The 21,776-nt window shown below is 43.8% G+C and overlaps 2 protein-coding genes across 2 annotated transcripts in view; one reads left to right on the forward strand and one right to left on the reverse strand.

The window, feature by feature from the left end:
• Nucleotides 1-735: 735 nt before the first annotated feature.
• Nucleotides 736-5,520, reverse strand: LOC121905764 (prostaglandin reductase-3-like). Its single transcript, XM_042424269.1, has 2 exons — nt 4,391-5,520; nt 736-1,906 (listed from the first exon to the last, which is right to left on the reverse strand). The coding sequence occupies exons 1-2, from the start codon at nt 4,672-4,674 to the stop codon at nt 976-978; spliced, it is 1,215 nt and encodes a 404-aa protein (XP_042280203.1). The 5' UTR covers nt 4,675-5,520; the 3' UTR covers nt 736-975.
• A 110-nt stretch (nt 5,521-5,630) lies between these two features.
• The window catches only part of LOC121905763 (teashirt homolog 1-like), a 34,861-nt gene continuing 18,715 nt past the window's right edge, over nt 5,631-21,776 (forward strand). The window contains exons 1-2 of the mRNA XM_042424268.1: nt 5,631-6,084; nt 6,283-6,850. Coding sequence (XP_042280202.1) covers nt 6,811-6,850 — 40 coding nt within the window. The 5' untranslated portion in view covers nt 5,631-6,084; nt 6,283-6,810. The remainder of the gene's footprint in view (nt 6,085-6,282; nt 6,851-21,776) is intronic.

The raw sequence follows: 21,776 nt of genomic DNA on the forward strand, positions 1-21,776 counted from the left end.
TCATAATTACCACTAACTCTTATCTTCTGTATGTCAATGATAATCTGTGTTTTATGTAGAAATGGTCTGACATGACTAAACTTCCCACTATATGTTGTACTGCTTTCTTTCTTGTTTCCAAAACTAAATTAAATACAAAAAAAATGTAAATGAAAAAAAAAATGTCAAAGGGCATTCCACAATACATTCACTATAAGTGTTTTTTTTCTCTTTTTTTTCACGTGTGGTGGGGAAACATAATGGTATTTTTTCGTCCAACTCCTGGTTAGCTGGACTAATTTTTTTTTATTATGTGCAGCTTCGGGGCATGTGAATGAAAAGATTGATTGTGTGAATGCTGTTTCTGTCAGCCACAAACAGGCAATGAAATACCAAGCACACCTGGAGCAGCGCTCACTTTTGACAAGCACATACCAATGTAAGCCCCTATTAGAAAAACAATGAAGTCTATCATAAAACATTTATGGTAGATAAAGTACCCGAGATTGCTAAAAGCAAGCACATTATAGCGTCGGATCTAAAATAATTTCAGAAGTGGAATTGTACCAGAAAGTGGGTACAAAGATTAAGAAACACTGTAAAAACTTGGCTTTGTGAAATTCCAGTGGCTACAGTTTCTGGGTTTTAATCTGAATATTTGTGCAATATTATTATCAATACACAGTTATTAGTTAATTTTCTGATATTTTTATATTAGATCCTATCTTGCAAATTAGGGAGAGCTGAACCCTTACATAAATAACAAAACAATCAGTTTTTATTGCACATAGTTTTCAGTCACGATAGCAGAAATTAAAGTTGCTTTGTGAAAGCATTATGCAGCTTTACTTTCAATGCCATATCAATCATCTTACAAAAATAAAGAGCTTGATCTCTATTAAAAATGATTAAAGCCCTAATTTACAGTTTTCCATTTTTAACATAACAATCATTTTGGTTCAAGTATGATTTCTTTAGTGCAATTAATTAGTTAAATCATAGCTTACTATTACTAACAGAGGGTGGTGCCACTTCAACCACGACCTTGCCCAGGTTTTTCCCAGCATACATGTAGTCTACAGCCTGGAAGACTGACTCCAAACCTACAAACCTCCCCCCCTGTGCCAAATCCCCACAGTCCACCTCACACACTAGCTTTCCCTTGGCAAACATCTGCATCATGCTACCCAGAGCCTCCCTGTAGTCACTGATGAAGTGGGGCAGGAAGAAACCCCGAATACTGGCCGACTTCTGGAGCAGCTTGACTGGTAGTGTTCCACCTCTGAACTGTGGGATCCCTGATGCAGTCTGGTACCCCGAGATGAAGCCAATCACTATCAGCCGGCCTTTATTTGCCAAACAATTCACTGCAAGTTCCAAAACGCTGCCTCCCACTGACTCATAAACCACATCTATGCCTTTTGGGTACTCTTTCCTCAGCGTCTTGGCCAGGTCCTCTGCGGTGTAGTTGATCGGCCTGTCGCAACCAATGGATTTAAGGAAGCCAGCTTTCTCATTGGATGAGCAGGTCCCAATAACGTGACAACCGGCCTGTTTGGCAAACTGCACGGCGAACTGTCCTGTTCCTCCTGCAGCCGCTGTGACCAGGACGGTCTCACCTTTGACCAGGTCGCCCAGACGTTTCAAGGCGATGTAGGCTGTGGCACCGCTGACCAGCAGGGTGAGGAACTCTGGCTTCACAGAAGGGACGGGCACACTTTCCTTGGCTGGCACCACCGTGTACTCGGCAAACGCACCGCTGCCGAAGTAGGCCACGGTGTCCCCGATGGTGTAACGGGAGCTGGCACTAAGGCCAAGGCCGACAACCTCACCAATACCCTCGAAACCAGCGTCAAAGGGAGGCTTCACCGAAGGGTCGTAACGGCCTGCCGTATAATTAATATCAGAGGCGTTGATTCCCACAAAACTGAAATACAATCAGAGAAAAAAAAACAATAACTGTGGATTAAAGGTGAGAAAATAAAACAGTTACATGATGAGGTGGTGGACAAAATGCATACACAACACTCACAATATCTTTTATCTGGCCATTAGTGTAAACACATATTTCCTGAAATCCTGTCTGAAGGTCAAGACTTCAGCTTCCTTCTTTAGACACGTCTGCACGGGGCACAGACGCTCTGGTTTGTTTTGGCAATGATTCCCTTTTCTTATGAGGAGAACAGTCCTGCACTGACAGGGAAAGGCTTGTATCACAAAACACACTGCATGATGTCATGATTCATTGTCTTCAGAGACACCCACAACAAACTGCACTTTTAAAATCTTAGATAGTTGCTTCTTGCCTCAACATGAAGACGGCTGTTTTCATCTTTGGTAACATGTTGGAAACAAATATGTGAGAAAGGAATGTATAAATAAATCATTTACTGTCTTTTAGAGCGGCACGCATGCTGTTCCTCATTACTGTGCATGTCACACGTGTACTTTGAGTCTGTAGATAATGCTTCTGTGGTTTATAGATGGGTCACGATGATATAACAAAACACCTTGATTTGACTGCTTTACCTCTATAGAATCAGTTTCCTCACAAAGAGAAACATTATCTCATCATCAAACGTACAACTGTTTGGATGTACAAAACTAAAAATACTGAGTCTGATACTTGTGACAATAAAGTCACAATTTGTTCAAACATAAACCTTTGGAAAAACTTTTGAACCTCATAACATAGATTTAACAATCACGGTGTTCTGTAAAATATAATGATATCATACACTAAACTTGAAAACCCAACACTTGTTACAGTAACATGAGCGTGATATCATTATAGTTGTTCAACTGTATGAGTGTGAGGACAATTCTACACAAAAATACTACTTTAAATGTTAAATATTTCCAGGCCTGTATTTTTGATTTATGGGAACTGGCAATCAAAATGATACAAATTTGTTTTGATTGCACTGTTATGTGAAAATGAATTAAAACAAAATGTGGAATTTTGGGTAAAGTACTCACAAGGGTCAGGTTTGAAAAACATCACAAAATGCACCTTGTATAATTTGATGTCATTTTCATCTCTCATGTGGACGTCATGCGTTCGTTAAGATTTGTGTGACAAAAAGTGAACACATGGACCAAATCTGAGCACTCAGGAGCCTTAAGGATTGACTGTATTTTCAAAAGATCGGTTTCAGTGATGTCATCAGTCAAATCTAAAATAAAGAAAAAGACTGTCATTCCTTCCTTGTATGTCAATGAACCCACCTCTCTTTTGCTGCAGTTGTGATCTTTTCAATTATCAATTTCTCACTCCGAGATTCCTCAATTAACACTCTCATATTTTATATTTCATTAAGATTGCACTGATGCTGTGCAAGGCGGTTTAAGGTGGCTGCCAATTTGCACCAGAATTCCACCGATGCAAATATTTATTTTAAAACATCTTTGCAGATCCCATAACGGCGATGCCTAACTAATACAGGCAACCTAACGGTCAAAGGTCTCAGTTCACAAGCAACTGATCGCTGCCTCGTAAGACAATAAGACACTAATGTAATATGTTTTACACTCGGTCTCCTGGAAAACTGCATTTTATTGGCTGTAAATGCCACAATAAACCCCAAGGTGCATTTGTGTAAAGCTAATTTAACATTTAACCTCAGATCAGGCATACATATAGTTGATAATGTAGTGATAAATAAAATATGGGTTAAGATATCACCTCCAGCTGGGATGGAAAAATAGAATCCAACTATTTTAAAAACAGAATTAATTTATGTTTTTTCCACCTTGCATGAGCCAATGTCTATTTTTATATTATTTATCTTTTTTTTCTGATCATCTTTTAGGATATCTCATGCAAAAACGGTGTGTATACTGACTTCAGGTAGGTTCACTCTCCCCTAACAGTAAATACACTGCTGTGTTCTGCTGCTGTGAATGGGAGAAATGATGCTGCAATTCCCGCGCCATGTAAAACTGCATCTCCTTCTCCATCATCTCCATCTCTTAATGCCAGTCTGAGCCCCCCCATGACTTTCTGTTTGCAGGTTGGTGACGTAGAGAGACAGGAGGACAGAGAGAAAGAGAGAGAGAGAGAGGGAGAGAGAGAAAGAGAGAGAGAGAGAGATGCCGAGATGGATTGATAGACAAATGCAGAGAGGGCGGAACTTGGAATTACAGTACAGCGCTTATTCCTCACGTATTTTGCCATCTTGTGATGATGATGATGATGATGATCGCAGGTGCTGGACATGTGTAAATCGAGGTAAGCTGAGACCTTTTTACAACTTCTCAACAATATAGCTAGTGATAGATCGGCACCAAATAATGATCCACAAATGGACTCATAACACGCTTTTGGGTCATCTACCGTTATTCCTAACGCGCGTGGAGAAAACAGTAGTGGTTATGTATTTCTGCCCACCTTTCAAAAACAACTACTTACCGATTTCTGACCAGCAAGTCCGCGTCTCCGGGTGTCGGAACCGCAACGGTTTGCAGAGAGGCGGCCTCTCTGAAATTAGGACTAAGCTTGGTAACGACCAGCTTTTTCATAGTGCTCGGTATGGAGGATCCTTTAAAATCCATGAAGTGCGCTGAGTAGGACATATCTATGATGAAGCGCCGCGCAACCGCATGAACTCCTGAAAGTGCGTCGGTTACTCTGCGCCCCCCGCCGATTAGCGAAATCGCTCTCCTGCCGTTTCTCACCAACAGCAGACTGGACATTGCTCCGAAATGTGACAAAGTTCACGGTCAACTTGTCATGCGTTTCTAGCGGTAATGAGCTCAACTGCCATTAGCCTGCGCTATAGGCTTTTCCTCTGCACATGCAGGCCGTGCCGGGCCGAGCAGAGCCGGGCCAAACGCGCTCTTAAATAAAAATAAAAGCTGCGTTGCTTTGCAGCTTGACTCACCGTTACTTAAGCAAAACACAACATGCACGTAATCGAGTATTAAGGTTTAAAACGTTGCTCTGCCGCAGCCTTGTAATAGCACAGCAGCGCCCCGACTTGTCGTCGGAGTCCCTCCCCTTCCCGGACACAACACTCACTTCCTAGTAAGGTGAAACAAATCAATCCTCATCTCCTAACACATCCTCAACGCTTTCCACCCACGAAACCAACGCCAACCCTACCGGATCTTTTCATACATCTAGAAATACAAAACAGCCTAATGATCATAGCGTGTTGCGCAAATGCGCTACGATTTATTCGCATCTCTATTTGGAGAGCGCTGTTGCCGAAACGTGTTTGTGCCCACATGTACACCTGTAACCGCAGCGTGGATCAGCGATTTGTGAAAGTGTGTTGTTTGCATCCCATTCCTCTTGCATGTTTCATGTGTCAGTGTTCTCATCTATTGTCACCTGACTGTCATCTTCTGGAAGCCTCTATCCAAAATCTTGTCACTCTACTTCAACATATCAAACGTTTGAACCCTTATCCCACCCCCAGAGGCAGTCGAAGTCCTAACTTGTGCTATGTCACTGCTACGATTTTATAAAATAAAAAATGTCATACAAGTTGTAACAACCTGGTACTTGAGTACTACTTGTTGTGGTTTGCGATACATGTTCATATAAGTTTGGTTTTAGTTGGTCTCCCGATAAGTTCCGAAAGGCTCCTTTTCTTTGTCGGAGGTTCGGTTTTTTTAAACCAAAGGGAAAGAGAGAGAGGGAGAGAGAGAGAGAGAGAGAGAGAGGGAGAGAGAGGGGGGAAAACAAGACAATTAAAAAGATTGACAGGTAGGCTCCTCTGTCAGGGGTGACGCTTGTGGAGAGGGGAGGAGTAAAAATGTAGCAGGAAAAGCCACTCGATGCGTCTGTCTATCAGTTGAGACTGTCTGAAACAGCTTCTGGATCCTCCGCGTTTCCATTTTTTCTTTTTTGGGAGACCTCGGATCGGTCCCTGGAGTTTCCCCCCCTTTTCCTGCTTTTTTTAAAGAGACAAATATTTTAGTCCATGTCGATCTGATCTGTTGTTGGCGAAGCTTGGATGCGCCTGCGTCTTGTTTGTTTCCCCTCTCTCTCAAGTGATATCCTCTCCACCGCATCAACCACCCCTCCAAAAAACCGACTCTGTCCAAGATGCGATGAGATGAGCGGTGGAAATCATTTCCACGACTCTTAAAACGTAGGTAAGAGAGAAAGCTGGTCGTACCATTTATTTTTTTTTTCAATGGGAGAGAAAGAGGGAAGGAGGGGAGGGAGGGAAAAGTCTCCGCCGGACTGGTGAGGCTTGATCCGGGCTGAGGTGGCGTGGTGGTGACGGGACTGACATTAACCCATCTAATGCCTGTCTATCTATTTTCTCCTCTCCCCTTTCTCTCTTTCAGGTCTCTGGCAAAAGAAGAGACGGAGACACAAGGATACATTACTTATCAGAGGTGTGCGCTGCGCTCACACGGGACTTATTTGTTTGGTTACCGCCAGAGTTTATTTATTTTTTAGTTTTGGTGTGCGTAAAAGGCGCAGCAAACTATCGTCCCCCTCCAAACAGCACTGGAGATTAGGGGGATTTTTTTTCCGGGGGAGTGAACTGAAAACTTGGCTTTCAAGGTGCCTGCCTTCTTGCTTCTGCTTTTTATCCTGCCATGAGAGAGATGAAGGAAGATGATCTTTGATGGACATGAAGGTGTCAGGAGCTGGCCGAATCCGTTCGTAATTTTTGAGCTTATCGTCGCTGGAGCCGATCCAGCTGTTAAGTCTAAAAAAGCTCAGCCAGTGTGAAAAAGAAGACCAGTCATTTTCAGCTCCGAGATCAAAACCCCCTCCCCTGAAAAACGGGATGATTTTTCAAAACTGACAGACTTGATTTCTTTGTAATTCCTGCATGAGAAGCACCGTGGAAAGTGACGGTCACTATGCCGAGGAGAAAGCAGCAAGAGCCGCGGCGATCAGCAGGTATAACCCGCCCCTCCATTACGACCATTTCCCATCCCAGTAGCCAAGTAGTTTTTATTTACAAGTGCCAAATGAAAATATCTTCATCCACATCACATTATCTAGTTGTGCTGCATGCAGCGATTTATTTTACAACTCTGTGTAAATTAGATTTGCTGTGTTATTAACACAGCGCACAACTCACCCCTGAACCACAGTTGTGTTTTTAAATGTGTCTAATTGCGCAAATGACGCACATATCTGCGCAGTGCCACTTTGAGATTTTTTTTCCCTCCTTTGCCAGGAAAGTTCTCTTAAGAATGGTGAGATAAACTAAATGGCATGTTATGGGGGATAAAAGGGAGCTTTTGAGGTTCAAGAGTGAGTAATGATGAATAATTGACTGGGAAAGAAGGGGGAGAAAACTGGTGAGAGCCGGTTTTTTCCTTTCTTTCTATTTTATTAGAGGATTGCCATCCTTGATTTGATGCGTGATTGATCGCCTGTCATGTGGCAGTCTTTGATCTATTCATCCCTGATAAACATCAATAAATCCCTCCATGAAGACAGGCATGCCTCTAGAAGGTTTAGCCACTCAAACACACAACCTCCCTGTTGTCTCAACAAGGATCCGAAAGGAAAAAGAAAAAAAAAAGTTGTGAATTATGTTGGAAAATCAGCTCGTTTTATTTTAAGGGATCGTACTAAAAGCAGATGAAAAGACGGTGTATATGTTGAACGGATCACAGGAAAAAATCCACCCAAACACTCCTTTTTAATCAGATTTTGAGTCCCTTCGTATGCCTTTTCTTCTTACAGATAAATGTTGAGGCTTTTTGCGCGTTCCCATCCAAATTCACCCCACACTCACTGTAAGAATCAGTCCAGTAATGAAATCAATATCCACTGCTGGAGGGGAGTATAATATTTGCTATGTGACCAACTGATGAAACCAGGTGTTGGCAGAGGACCGACAAGGTTGACTTCTAGTGGTTTGGATTTGGACTCCCCCTTTTTCCTCTCGTCTCCCTGCAGCCTTTAAACAAATGTAAATGAGTGACAGGGGTTTCTACCTCTGTGCTAATGAGGCCGAGCCTTTGAAGTTAGGCATTAACAACTGGAGTGAACAAAAGACAGTTACAGAATTTTAAAGAGATTTTGAAATATGAGGTGCAAAGCGGGTCGAACAGGAGGGCCAGCCGACGAAGACTTTGAACTCAGTAGGTTTTATCATTTTAAGCAGGGAGCTGCTGTTGATGATGATGATGATGGTGATGAGGAGGAGGATGAGAAGGAGTGTAGGATGGAGAACATTCAACCGGTGCTCGCTGTTGACTTCTTTCTCCCTTGTATCTTGCCTTTCTAGCAAAGCACTGTTCACATGATTTCTGGCCCACACTGCGAGGAAAAGATTCAGATTTAGATATCGAGCCTGACTTCACTTTTCCCGAGTGTGTGTTCTGTGTGTGTGTGTGTGTCTGAGTTTCGGCTGTTGCTTTGGCGAAATATCCCTCTAGAAAAGGGTCGGCCGTGGTGGTGGAGCAGAGTGACTCTTGTTAGGTTTCTGCATGTAGATGGAGGCATGAAAACATGACATCCCTTTGACCCCTCCCCTCTCTCGCCACACACACACACACACACTCTCTTTTACACGCACGCACGCACACACACACACGCCATTGATCCATTACACTGTCCACTGAGTGCCATGTGCATCATGGGTTGTAATGGTCAATCACAGCTTGGCAGACGGGATGTTTTCCATTCTTCCATGAACATGATGGTCGGTCAGAGATAACGCCCTCCACCCCATGCTCACAGTAGCAACAAATAACTAACACACACTCATACACACACACACACACACACACAAACAAACCAGACTAGCCTGATGCTCCACTGGGAGCTGGTACTGACCTGTGGCTTCCTCCCTGTGCTGCTGCTCAGAGAGGAAATTGCTCATGGTGGGACTGAGCATGGAAATCAGAGCTCAGACAATTAAAACAACAATAGCAGACTTGTCTCGACAGGTTTCTTTTTTTTTTTTCTCTCACTTTGTACCTTTTTGAAGAATATTATTTGTTATGATTTTTATTTTAGTGTTTCAAGGCCAAAGGCTGCATAAAAATATCCCATAATAGCAGAAGTAGCGAAAGTCCTAATTGTGAATTCTTCAAGGTTTTTACAATCAGCTGTGCAAATTTTACAATTATTTTCTTACAATATACATTTCATGGGCAGTTTATCAATTAATGTTTATCATGGCCTTGTAACAACAACTTAATTTTTGTATTGCTTGTTCTCCCCCTAATTTCAGTTTTTCTAAAAATTGTATTACTGATTTAATATTTTTGCTGTAGTAAAGAAAATCATTTTTTTCTAATCAAGATATTGCATGATTTTCTCAAGCACTATTTTGAAGTGTCTGTTCGTAAATCCACAAAAGATATAAGATACATTTTTCTACAGATGAAACTTAGCTCTTCTTACACTTGTTATAATTTTATAGTCTCCCTTTAGGAATCCAAACAGCAAAGCTTAGAAAAAAAAAACTTGCAAACCTGCATCAGCAAGTGTGTAAAAATGCATATTCCTTCCCCAGTTCTTTCTGCACTGATGCACGCTCATGTGTGTGTTACTACACTTGTAGCCTCACTCCATCATAAAACGACTCGATTTAAAGGTGAAGAGGACAGGATGGAAGGCAGGAACAATTAAAAGACAGAATGGAGTGACACCGTCTTTCATCCATGGCAGGGTTAGATAGTCTTACAGGAGGAAGACGAGGAGGAAGAGCAGATAAGATAGTCGCTCTTATTTCTGCAGAGCACGATGGTTAATTATAAGAAAGACTGTGTGTGTGTGTGTGTGTGTGTGTGTGTATGTGTGTGTGCGTGCATATCGAGGGGGGTGGTGGGGTGGTGGGGGGGGGGTGGTGGGGGTAAGGTTGCTTCCCGTTGGCTTCATTAGAGAGAGCCCTAATTATCTGTGGAGCTGATGGATTTGTGACAGGCCCTAACGATTAATGCTGACAAATTCAGTAAGGTGTCAAGTCCGCAGCTGCCTTGATGTAATCAAGTTGATATTATACAGTCCCCATAGCCTCTAGTGCAGCACCAACTCAATTTGCCTGTGCAGGTGACAAATGGACTTTGCTACCTGACTAATCACGTCAAGAGACAATGCCAGTTAATGACCTCAGTAAGCCCCCGCCACCCCCGCCACCACCACTCTTATAACCTTGCAATAAGCAAGCTAGACCAGCCACAGAACATCGCAACCTTTCCCTCTCTCCTCTTTTTATTTTCTACTGTCTCATTCTTCTCCTTTGCTTTCATTTAAACCCTTTTAATTATAAGCACATAATTTCTTGTGTCAGGCGTTTTCTTAAAGTTTCCTTGTGTTTTTGAATGGAATGTGAGGGTGGAAATTTTTCAACTGTTGCAGGAGATTTATTTATTTTTATATTAATGACACGGCTCAGGGCTGTTCTAACCACTTGATATATAAGCACTCCAAAGTAATCCCGTGAACTATTTTTAAAATACAGACATTCTGTTGAAGTGTTTACACTTTTGCGTGTGTTGCAGACCTGCTAGTAAATCACCACCACATCATAACACGGTCACGTACTTTGGCTGCATGAAAGCGAACGTCCTCCCAACTCGGTGCTGGAGCCGCTTCGCTGAAGGCCTCCAGTTTATTCCGAGCTGGAGAATCACAGTGCCCAGGGATTAATGATTTTGCATGCCCAGGGTAGCTAAGATTACACAGCGACCTTTGTGCTCTTACTTGACGATGCTGTTATGTGATATTCTCCCCTCGAAATAATCAGTATGCTGAGATTTATGTGCCCCCCACCCTTCTGTCTACACCAGCGTCCTGAGGAGTACAGCAGTGTGTAGCCTGTAGGGTTGTTTTGTTTTTTTTTCACTTATAATGTTGCCGGATTTCAATACCACCCTCCTTCCTGAGAATTAGAACAGTCCTGTTTTGATGAAAAGTTGATTTTCAGCAAAGGAACTAGTGTCTTGGCCTGAAAGTTGGAGCGGCTTAACTTCCGATGGCTTAAAGGCTCCACAGCTTCTTAGAAATGAGAAGTTTATGTTAGAATTCAATGAAAAAAGTGTGTATATGTTTGTGTGTGTGTGAGAGAGAGAGAGGGGGGGAGATAGAGGCTAAGAGAGCGTGTGTGTGTGTGTGTATGTGTGTGTGTGTGTGTGTGTGTGTGTGTGTGTGTGTAGCTTAGCACTGACCGGTGTTAGTTTTCCCGGAATGAATAACTTGAACGAGTGTAACGGTAACCATGCCATGTTAGTCATCCTCTTTAGCAGGGCCTGCCTTCAGATCTCCTCTCCATCCCCCACAGGAGCAGGAAAACAACCTCTAACAGCAGCTCCACATATTTCTCACTTCTGACTGTCATATCTGTTCACTATTCCCAATCAAAAGGAGGGATATCAGACAGAGCAGGAACACATATTGATCCACCGCAGCCAGTTTTATTTTCCCCCCTTCACTTGTACTGTACGTTTCCTGGGCGTTCCCTCAGAGTGTGTGTTTGGCGGTCGGACTCGGCTAGAGGTTACTATAATTGGAGCGGCGGTGCCGTTAGCAGGTGGCATCGATCGGCCTCGTCGATAGCCACTTTTGCTCCTGCGCCACCCTCCGAAACTAATAGTTAAATTTACATCTGGGATTTGAGCCAGTCAAAGGTCAAACATGCTCAGCTTGCACTCCTAATGCCTCGAGTCACCACAAGTGCCCCTGTGTTTGTGTGTGTATGTGTGTGTGTGTGTTTGTGCTCATTGGTTACTTAGTAACATGCATTAGTTGCATTTATTATCTTTACAAAATGTGATCCATTTGCACAGGCATCAGAAAAATGTTATTAGCCCTTTTACAAAATAGTAGCAAGATCAACATGAAAGTTTGTTTTTTTTATTATTGATTATTAGGGAATAACTAACATAATCAAATGGAAGCTATTAGCAAGGTTTAAGCGGCGTGTATGAAACTTTTTCTGTTCACAGAGATAAGGATATATTTCACATCATAGCAGTTATGCCCCTCCTTGTCTCATTCGCTCTCTTTCTTTCTGATTCTTTCCGGGGCATTTTCAACAAAAGCTGCCCTCAGGCCATGCTGCTACCATCACTAGCAGTGTGTTGCCCTCGCCGCTCTTTAGACACACACGAAAACACACACCGTCAACCATAAATACAGACAGTCAGACTGACAGACAGACAGACACACACACACCTACACCTAATGCTTAAGTGCAGCCAGCATGTCTCTGTGGGAGGTCATAATGGAGGTGGCTTAGTATGATGGGAAATCATATCATTAAAGCAGCCAGATGTGCTTTGTTGCCTGCCTTGCAGCACATAAAAACAGCAGCAAGTCATGGGATCCAAAAAAGAAAAAAATCCAAGTCTGAGAAAATCAAGTCTGAAACAGATAGAAAGCAGCCCTCTGGGACTGGGCTGACAAGCAGTCTTACTCCTGACTGCCATAGAAAAACAATTTCCCCCCAAATAAAGAATTTTTGTTCTCATTTTTCAGTGTTGCAGCAGCATAACAAACTTGTTTTTTTAACTTTCGTGAAATTCAGATTTGACTTAAAGCTTTGATAAACACAGTGTTGTTGCTGTTATCGGCTCTTTGTTAAGTGTGCTTAATTACTATGTAATATTTGTGTTGTGCTGAGTAATTACATTTTGTTAAGGCTCCACAGTGGGGATGTAAGGCTTAAGAGCTCATTAATGAAAATTTGTTGATATGTTGTGTTTTTTCGTTTTTTTTTCTCTGGCACATAATTTGAGACATGAGGAAGATAAGAGGGGAAGCGTTTCAAGAGAAGTAGTCGTGCAATATTTAAGGCACAAAAATTGACATCTCAAATTTTCTTAAGTAAAGTATTACATTTGCCGAGGGTAAATTTGCTCTCTTGATCAGTGCCGTGCCTCCTCGAGAGGCTATGGGAAAGTCTGCTAGAGCCAAATTTAACATGTTACTTCTATCAATAAAAGATGAGCAATTACAGAATATTTTGTCTAATAAGTATTTGAATTCCTCAGCGCAGAAAAAAAAAAAAAACATGTAGCTTACCCACTCATTACATCAGTTAGCAGGGGGAGTGAGAGGCAGCTCTTTGATGCCAACAAACAAACAAGACAAACGAGATGGGCCCACTACAGAAGAGCAAAAGCCCTATCCAGGGACACCCAACCCCTGCGCACTCCTCCCTCTCCTCCGTCTCTTCTTCCTCTATGCTTCTCTACCTCTTTCTCTCTCTCTCCGTCTCTTTCACGTACCTCTCATCTCTCCTCTCATTTCTCGACGCTCCCTCTCCCTTTATTTCTTGCTCTTTTCCCCTCTCCAGCATGTTTCTCATCTCACATCCCCCTCTCTTCTAGATAAATACTCGTTTTTTTTTTTTTTTGCCACTCAAAAGCAAAGAGAAAAGAGAGAGAAGTTCTGGTGGTAGGAGAGGAGGGGGGGGGCGTGGGGGGAGGAGGAGGATGGGGTGAATGAAAAACGGGGATGAAAAAAAATGTTATTTTCTTTTTTAAACTGTGCTCCTTTTTTTTTTTTTTTTTTTCTCGTATCAGTTGTACCTCATCAGACAGAGTTAGGTGGAGATCGTCGGGGAAATGAAAAGCTGAAAGGGAAACAAATGAGCGAAGGAGTGTAAGAGTTTAACTGTGCATTCTTGATTTTTTGGAGCTGCTTTTCCTCCAAATAATGAATCATCTCAACATGGTTTGACTGCATACAGCAGTGTGAAGAAATAGGTCTGTTTTAGCATTATTTGTAGTGAATTGAATTGAGAAGAATGGATGCAGGGTTTTGTTAGCAATGTTTAGTCCAACTGCAGCATCAAAGAAGGTGGTGTTGCTGGCTGGGGGTCTACGGGGGTGGAAAGATGGCATGGGGAGGGGTGGTGTCTGGGGGTGGTGTGGAAGGGGGAGCAGCTTTTAGGACGGGTATTAGAGCTGACAGATGAACGGGACGATGGACAAATTCTCCCGCAACAGCTGTGACTGCCGCCATTATCCTGACAGGTGTCAATTAAGAATTACTGCCCGGCCGGCCGAATGCCCCCCCCCCCACCACCACCACCCTCCCGACTTACGCACACACACACACACACACACACGTCCCTCCATCCCAACAACACCCCCCCCCCCCCCCCTCCCACCCCATGTCCAGCTGTCGGCGTGCGAGAGAAATAACACTTTACCCTTGTCAGTGTTGTCACAGGCCCTGCAGCCCCGGTTCTCTCCCTCTTTGAAATGGCAGCCAGCGGCAGACGCTCACTGATCAATAGCTCGGCGTATTAGTGATCATGGTGATGTGTCTGTAGGTGGACGGGTGGGGGGGGGGGTGGTGGGGTGTCCAGTTTTGACCATTTATTTAAACTGTGACCTACAGTTTGTAGCCCGCTCTGCACTCAGGTAACCTAACCAGAAAGCTGCAATGACACCTGAAAACAATGATTTGACTACAGAATGGCCACTAACACAGCTAACATAAGCAAAAAGCCTCCGTGTAAAGAACCATGTTTTCACATAACTTCCATCAGATTGTTACGGCTTTAAAAATAACTCATGTATAAAGATTGGACTTCAATATGCTGTTTAACTGGTCTGTGTGTGTGTGTTTGCGCGCGTGTGTCCGGGTGCATTTTTACTCAGTGTGTGGCGTGTTCACCTTCTGCAAAACGCCGGCTGCAGTGTAACCTAGATGCTGGTTCCCTTGATCCTCTGTTACTCACCCTGTTGGCTAATACAGCGCCGCTTTTATTCCTCATTGTAAAGTGGGGAGTTGAGGTCAATGAGTGAGAAAATGAACAGTTGCCATTGCTCATCTCAATGGCTCGCTTCCAGTAAACCCGCTGGCTGACAAGCACATTTTGGGGTCGGCAGGCTTCTGGCTTTGCAGCGGAAAAAAAAAAGAGAAAATTTAAGGTGTGTTCTCCATATGCCATAATTTCTGCATTTTTGGGGGTTTAAATCAGTGCTGTGGCATGCAGTTTTATGTCCCTTCACTTTAATTAAAGTGTAATATAAAGTATTATGTGTATAAGACCAGTATTCAGTTAGCCAAAGTGGTGAAAGTGCGTGTGTGTGTGTGTAAGTAAGTAATAGAGAGGTAGACATGAAGTTTAGTGTTAGATTTTCTTTCACATACCGTTATTTCTAATTATAAACCATACAATTTACCCTTACAGGCACATATGTTCTATGAATTTTAAAGTTATTATGTGCTCATGTGCCACGCTGTTGACACTGTGTAGTTATTACTTGGCTTCTGTAATAAATGCAGTTTTTGGTGCCAGCGCAGAATAAACATGAGAAGCTTCAATCAGTAGAAGGAAGAAGCAAAAACAGCAACGCGAAAAAGCAACATGAGAGTGAGTGCAGAAGGCTCCCCAGGAATACGCAGATGGATTTGCATGTTCACTTGGGAGTTACAGTTTTGGATTTCCTCCCTAGAAATCATTTGCCACAGAAAATAACCGGGGAAGATAATATCAGTGTTATTTCGCTACTCTTGCTTTATTTGCATATCTCTTGTTTTAAATAAGGCAACCCCTCGGAGTGAAATTCGGTTTGTTTTTCCGAGTTTCATTCTACATCACCTTTTTTTTTTTTCTCTCCTCATCACAAACCTAACCTCTCTCCCTCTCTCTCTCTTTTTTTTTTTATTTCATTCTTTCTTCAGGCCTACCTCCTCTCTTCTGTCTCATACTGGCACTAGACTGCTCCGAGCCATTATCAAACCTGAGAATATTTTCCATCCCCATGCAAATCACCCACCAGGCTCTCTTATCGTTCCTGCTTTGCCCCCCCCCCACACACCCCACCCCCAAACGGTTGTGTGTAATCAAAGTAAACGGCAGCTAAAGCTAAAAGGGAAATTCTCTTTGTGGAGATGGATGGAGGGATTAAATATTAACCGGATGCGGCTGACTTAAGGCAAGTGTTTTACATAGCTGCTCCCGCCGCGGATGCCGCGCATTGATCCCTTCGCCCTGGCGCCTTTACTTGTTTGGCTGCCTGCCGTTAATTTTTCACCATCATCTCGCTGGCCAGGTCTTTAGAGCGGAGAGGGAGAGGGAGGCCAACGACTGGTTCACCCATCCACCACTGCCCCCCCCTTCCTGTGCTTTAAACGGGGGCAGGTGAGATGGATGATAGCAATTTGAAATTTTGTTTGTGCATGTGATCATGGAGATTGTTTTAGGTATTACCATGGTGTAACAATTCCAGTGATTAATTGAGGCGAATGTTCTACTAGGATTTGAGGAATCGGGGGAAACAGTAGGTTTCAGGTTCCCCACCTTTCTCGGCTCCTGAATTGTGAATGTGGTGTTTATCAGCTGACCTTGGAGTCCAACACCGCTGCCTTCGTACACACACACACAACCACACACTCGTAGGATCCTGCCTCCACACACTGCCCCTCTTGTCACATCATTTCCTTCATTTCCTCATGCCTCTTTCTTCCTCTCTTCCAGCTGTGATTAAAAGAGAAAATCAAACCACTCAAACCAAACTTTGGGCAAAAAGGAGACTAAACAAAAACAAAATGGCTACAGTGGCTTCACTATGTATGTAGATGGACATTAGTGGTTGGAATGTTCTTCCAGTGGCAGCGGCGCTGCGTGTTTTCAATGTGTTTGTTGTCTACATGTGTATAGCAATATCCTGTGGGTCACAGAGGCAGCTTGTTAACAGGGGGGCTCATACCAGTAGTGGTTCAACCCCCCGCCCCCCACCCAACCACACACACACACACACACACACACACACACACACACACACACACACACACACACACCACATACACACACACACACACACACACACACACACACACACACACACACACACACACACACACAGTTGTTGCTTGGGTGCTGTCGACAGCATTGTGAAGGCCTTCTGGCATTTATAAATGCAGTGTTGGTCCTGCGGTGGAGCTCTACCCTGCAATAGTCAGACATGGCCACCACTCATCACTCAGCCCTAATGATGCCTATTTTTCCCGCCCCCACCTCTCATGCACACACCCCCCACCCCGGCCAGAGTGCACATCTGACGGGGTCGTAGGCAGGTCGTGACCCCCAGGTGGCCGCAGTCTGGACGATCGCTGCACTCTGCTATGTGTTTTCTGTTTGCTCTCTTTCTCTCTTTGGCTCAGTTTTTCCCTCTTCCTCAGCTGAATTTATTTTCATGTAGGTAGATATGAACCTTTTTATAATAGACATAGATATTTTGGGGCTGGAAGTCACACATAGCAGATATTTACAGTGTTAATTTGACAATTTTCATGCCACCAAAAATTTCAAATATTTAGTGTTTCAACCAGAATTACATTATACTAAAATGCTCTTAGCCAATAAACCAATAATAATAGCAATGATAATTATAATGACACTAAAAATATTGTTTTCTTGTTGTTAAACCCAATCAAGATGGTACTTTATGATTAAATGTGGTTAAACCAGCTTTGAGCATAGCGTTAAATTTCATAATAAATGTGTGATGATATAAATCCATCATATAAGTGGTGGACAATACACTCAGGCTCATAGGTCATTTTTTAATAAATGATAAAATTGGTAAACCAATTTATCGATATGTCATACACTACTCTTTCTTTTCCTTCTTTGTCTCTTGGATCCTCACCAACTTCTCCTTCCTTTTCATGCAGTTTTCTTTTTTCCCCTCTCTGTGTCTCTCTGTGTGTTTCTGTGTCTCTCGCTCTTTAGCTCTCCTTTAGTCAAAGTAACCCTGGTCCCCATAGCAACACATAGTGAACTCTTGCTCATTAGTGTGTATGCAGCCTTCTGAATGGCCTGAGTCCTGTTCCTCATTCCTGTGATTCCATACCAACACATCCATCACCTCATCATGATATTACTGGGCGGGACTGAGTAATCGCCAGTGATGATATTTCGACATTTGCTTGATTCCAAATCATTGTGTTTGTCTTGAAGTAATGTGCAAATTGTGTGTGTGCGTGTGTGTGTGTGTGTGTGTGTGTGAGAGAGATCACATGAAGATTGAGAGGCGACACTGGGAAACGTCCCTCCGTCACGCCTGACTCACGCTCGGCTGTTTTTTTTGGCCGTTAAATCTCCAGAGCGCTGATAACAGGTCAGCCGTTGAGAGAGAAACGAGAGGGAGGAGGGGTGTAAAGAGAGAGAGAGACAGTGAGAGAGAGAGAGAGAGAGAGAGAGAGAAAGAGAGAGACAGAAGTAGAGTGAGGAAGAGAAAGAACCAGGATATGATTAGAGTAAGAGTAAGAAAGTGTGTATGCAAGAGGGGAAAAAAAAGGGAAAGAGAGAGATTGGTCTTCTTTATGCTGGCTCACCCATTGCGTGGGCGGTGCATGTAGTGGAGGGGTCAGTGGGATGCCGTGATAGGCTAATCTGCCAGGAAGGGAGGCTTAGGGCAGGCCTCATGGGAGCAGCTCATTGGCTGGACTCATTTGCCCTGTGAAATAAAATCTCATCGCGTCTTTGTTTTCATTTTTCTTTTCACCGTTTGAAGATTGATAGTGCGGGTATTTGCTCTGAAATTTCTCTTCGAGTGTGAATATTTATCTGCCTGCATCTATACTGTGTGTGTGTGTGTGTGTGTGTGTGTGTGTGTGTGTGTGTGTGTGTGTTTGTGTGTGGCATACTTTTCTTAGTTCATCCCAGTTCCTGTGGGAGTGTGTGTGTATGCGCGATGTTTCCAGAGCTGTGTGTGCTCGTCCTCCAGTCAGACACATGGATGACAGATGACCCAGTGGGAGACACCAGCCATCCTGCCCAACCGGAATCTTTCCTCCCTCCACCTGCCCCCACCCTCCCCCCTTGCCTACTAAAAAGTGCGTACTTTGTTTACTTCCTCGGCTTTTAGCCATAAATCCTGGATCCACCTCCGATTCGTCGTTGCCCCCTTTTCCTCGGGTTACGGCTTTGTACACGATCATAATAGCTGTGTCACTGTGTGTGTGTGTGTATGCACGGTAGAACAAACCAGCGGCAACCTGGCTGCATGCATGCCTGTCTATCGCTGTGGGAGGGGGGTGGGGGTGGGGTGGGGGAGCTTACTGGACCAGAGGAAACCTAAATCCTCATATAAAAAGGCCATGCACTCAGCCAGGGCTGAGTAAAGGAGGGAGGGAGAAAGAAGGGAAGAGAGAGGGAGACAGGAACAGGGGGAGAGTGAGAGAGAAGGGAAAAAAGTTGATTTCCTTTTTCAGCAGAGCCATACATCACAGGGCCTCCCAGCTGCAGTGTCACAAGCTGACAGAATGACATGTGTCATTTATCAAAGGGGCCAGGCGGGGGCCTTGGGAAACGTGCACCACAAAGCCTGAGAGAGTTCATTCCAACGCTCAACCCTCCCTCCCTCTCTCTCTCTCTCCCTCCCTCATCTCTACTCCTTCAGCCCGCCCCGCCGTTCACTCTCCTCCTCGTTTTCTCTCCTCTCTGCCTCCCCCGACCACCTCCACCCTCCCAACTCACTTCGCCTGGTGCCAAAAAAAGGGCCCTGTAATGTTTTCTGTCTTCCCTGTACTCACAGCTGCTCTGTGTACATGTACGTGTGCATGTGTGTGTTTGTGTATGCAGGGTCGCCCCACTGAGCGCAGGTACTTGCTATACCTTGAAGTCAAAGTCAGTACAACTTAGAAGAATACTGGAATGAATTAATCACATTGAGAGAACATTCAAAACCAATTTACCCTCCAAGCTGGTAGTTGAGTGACCTAGAATTTTTTTATACATTCATTCATAAGTTTATCACCCATTGATTGATAATACTTCAGTCCTGAAGTGTTGGTGCTGAAAGACATCCAATGCAACAACTTTACCTTGCCACACGGGTTACTGAATGTACATTTTTGTGTGTCTGTGTGTGTGTCATGCTCCTCCAGGTCAAGAGGTTGTTTGTCTTGCTGTTGCTGATTTGGTTAAAGACAGTTTTTCTTTCTGATTGTTCTTATTCTGGCCCTCTAAGAACATAGCTGTTAGTACTCTCCCCATATCATTCTTTACTTACTTTCCTGTCATTTTCATTCATTTTATCTCCTGGCGGCCTGGAAACATTTATATGCGCACACACATACTCTCCATACCTGCTACTGAAGAGTTGTTTGACAGAGAGATTACAGCTTTCCCGGCCGGTCGGGCCCCAGTCGGAGGTCTGTGGGGTCACGGCACTGATCGCTCGGGGCCCGTTTAAGAACGCATTACGTTGCAGAACAGCTTGTACACAGGAACGCCTGTTGTAACCAATGTGTCAGTTACAATAGCAAGCTGTGTCAGTCCAGTCATGGCATGCCTATCTACAACTTTTTGTGTTAATGTCTTACCTCACCGCATGCACTCCATTTCTAGCTTCCTCTCATCCATCATCGGCTCACCTTTCATCCAAACCCCTCATGCACCCCCATCATCAGACCCTGCTAGGGTTAACTCCATCCCAGCCACTTCCAGAATCAATAAACTATCTCACCTGGGTGCCCTCCCCTCCCTCCACCCGGACCAGATTAGACGTTAAGAGAGGCCAGAGTTTTAACACTGTAATCTGCCTCTTTACTTGTGTTTAGTGGTGTAGAAAAGCAGGCATTGTTGCCATGTTTGTACCCTTCTCGTGGCACCAAAATAGTCAAATGATTTATGAGCACAATCAAGTTAAGTCAACAATTTATTTGAAATTTCCATAAGTAAAGTTATTTGACCCCTGGACTGATAGAAATTTATGGTGATGGACATTTTTCTCAGATTGTTATGCAAAGTCATGTAAAGGCATGGCATAGATACAATTTTTATACATATTTCGTGCATGCTTCTTCTTTAAGAAACCATGCCCCCCGCTTATACTTTTGCTTTCTAATACCAGACAGTCGGTGCAGAATCCAGCGAGGTCCTGGCAGATCAGACAGCCCTGAAGAGCAGCTGAAAAACTCTGGGTGAAATTCTCTGTTCAATAATTAAAAATCCAACTCGGGGCAGCACGAGCTGGTGAGCAGACAGAGAGAGTGTGAGTGAGGGGGGGAAAAGAGAGAAAAAAAAAAAAAGAGAAGAAGACGTGGGGGAGCCCTCCTGACAGTATAATGTTTCCTTGCTTTGTCTGCGGGGGTTAAAAGACGTGGTACATCATTAAGAGGAATATTCAGTGGCGGTGTCACTGAGGGGTGACCCTTCCAACAGGTCATGGATAGTTCACTCTTCAAACCCCCAGCCCACTAAATCCTTCCCCACCCCCCTCCTCTGTACACACAGCCAAAGGTATGAGCTCAGTGCTGAGAGTTTCAGTCACACAGTGGCCATTTTGATATCTTTGTTTTCCCTTTTTTTTTCTTGTTGAGAATCTTGTTTTAGCAATAAAAGCTTTTAATTGCTCACAATGTGCAAGTAAGTTCAGTATAAACATAAATGATGGAGCTACAGCCTTGGAAATGGTTGGGAAATATATTTTGGCAACTACGGACGACTCAGCTCATCTCGATGCTGTGTGTGTATTCAACAACATCGGTGTTTACATGGAGAGCAAGAATGAGATGCATCTTTTATAGATGCATAGAGAGTATCTCTGCTCAATCCTTGTAACATGATTACATTAATGAATGCCCTTTATCTCCTCTTACCTCTCCTATTTAGTCTATTCATCTCTCTTCTTTGTCTTTTTACCTCCTTGCTCTACCCTGTCTGTGCATTTTGGCTGTCTGTGTGTGCGAGTGTGTGTCGGGGAGATGGGGGACTGGGACGACAGACCCTTTTCATTTGTCTTCATAAGCCTCATTTATTTTTGCAGCCAGATGCGAGCTGACAGACATCACTCAGTGGCTCCCTTCCCCTTCTCTCAACCTGCCTGCCTCCCATCAGCACCCTTGAGCCCCCCCCTCCACCACCATATCCCACCCTCTTACTAGGGGG

The sequence above is a fragment of the Thunnus maccoyii genome, chromosome 10, assembly GCF_910596095.1.
Source record: "Thunnus maccoyii chromosome 10, fThuMac1.1, whole genome shotgun sequence".
In the NCBI taxonomy this organism is placed as follows: Eukaryota; Metazoa; Chordata; class Actinopteri; order Scombriformes; family Scombridae; genus Thunnus; species Thunnus maccoyii.

Excerpts from the sequence above, each read along its gene's own strand:
- LOC121905764 (XM_042424269.1), bottom strand. The coding sequence starts at position 4,674 with ATGTCCAGTCTGCTGTTGGTGAGAAACGGCAGGAGAGCGATTTCGCTA. Across the intron at positions 1,907-4,390 it reads GACTTGCTGGTCAGAAATCG|TTTTGTGGGAATCAACGCCT; the intron begins GTAAGTAGTTGT and ends ATTGTATTTCAG.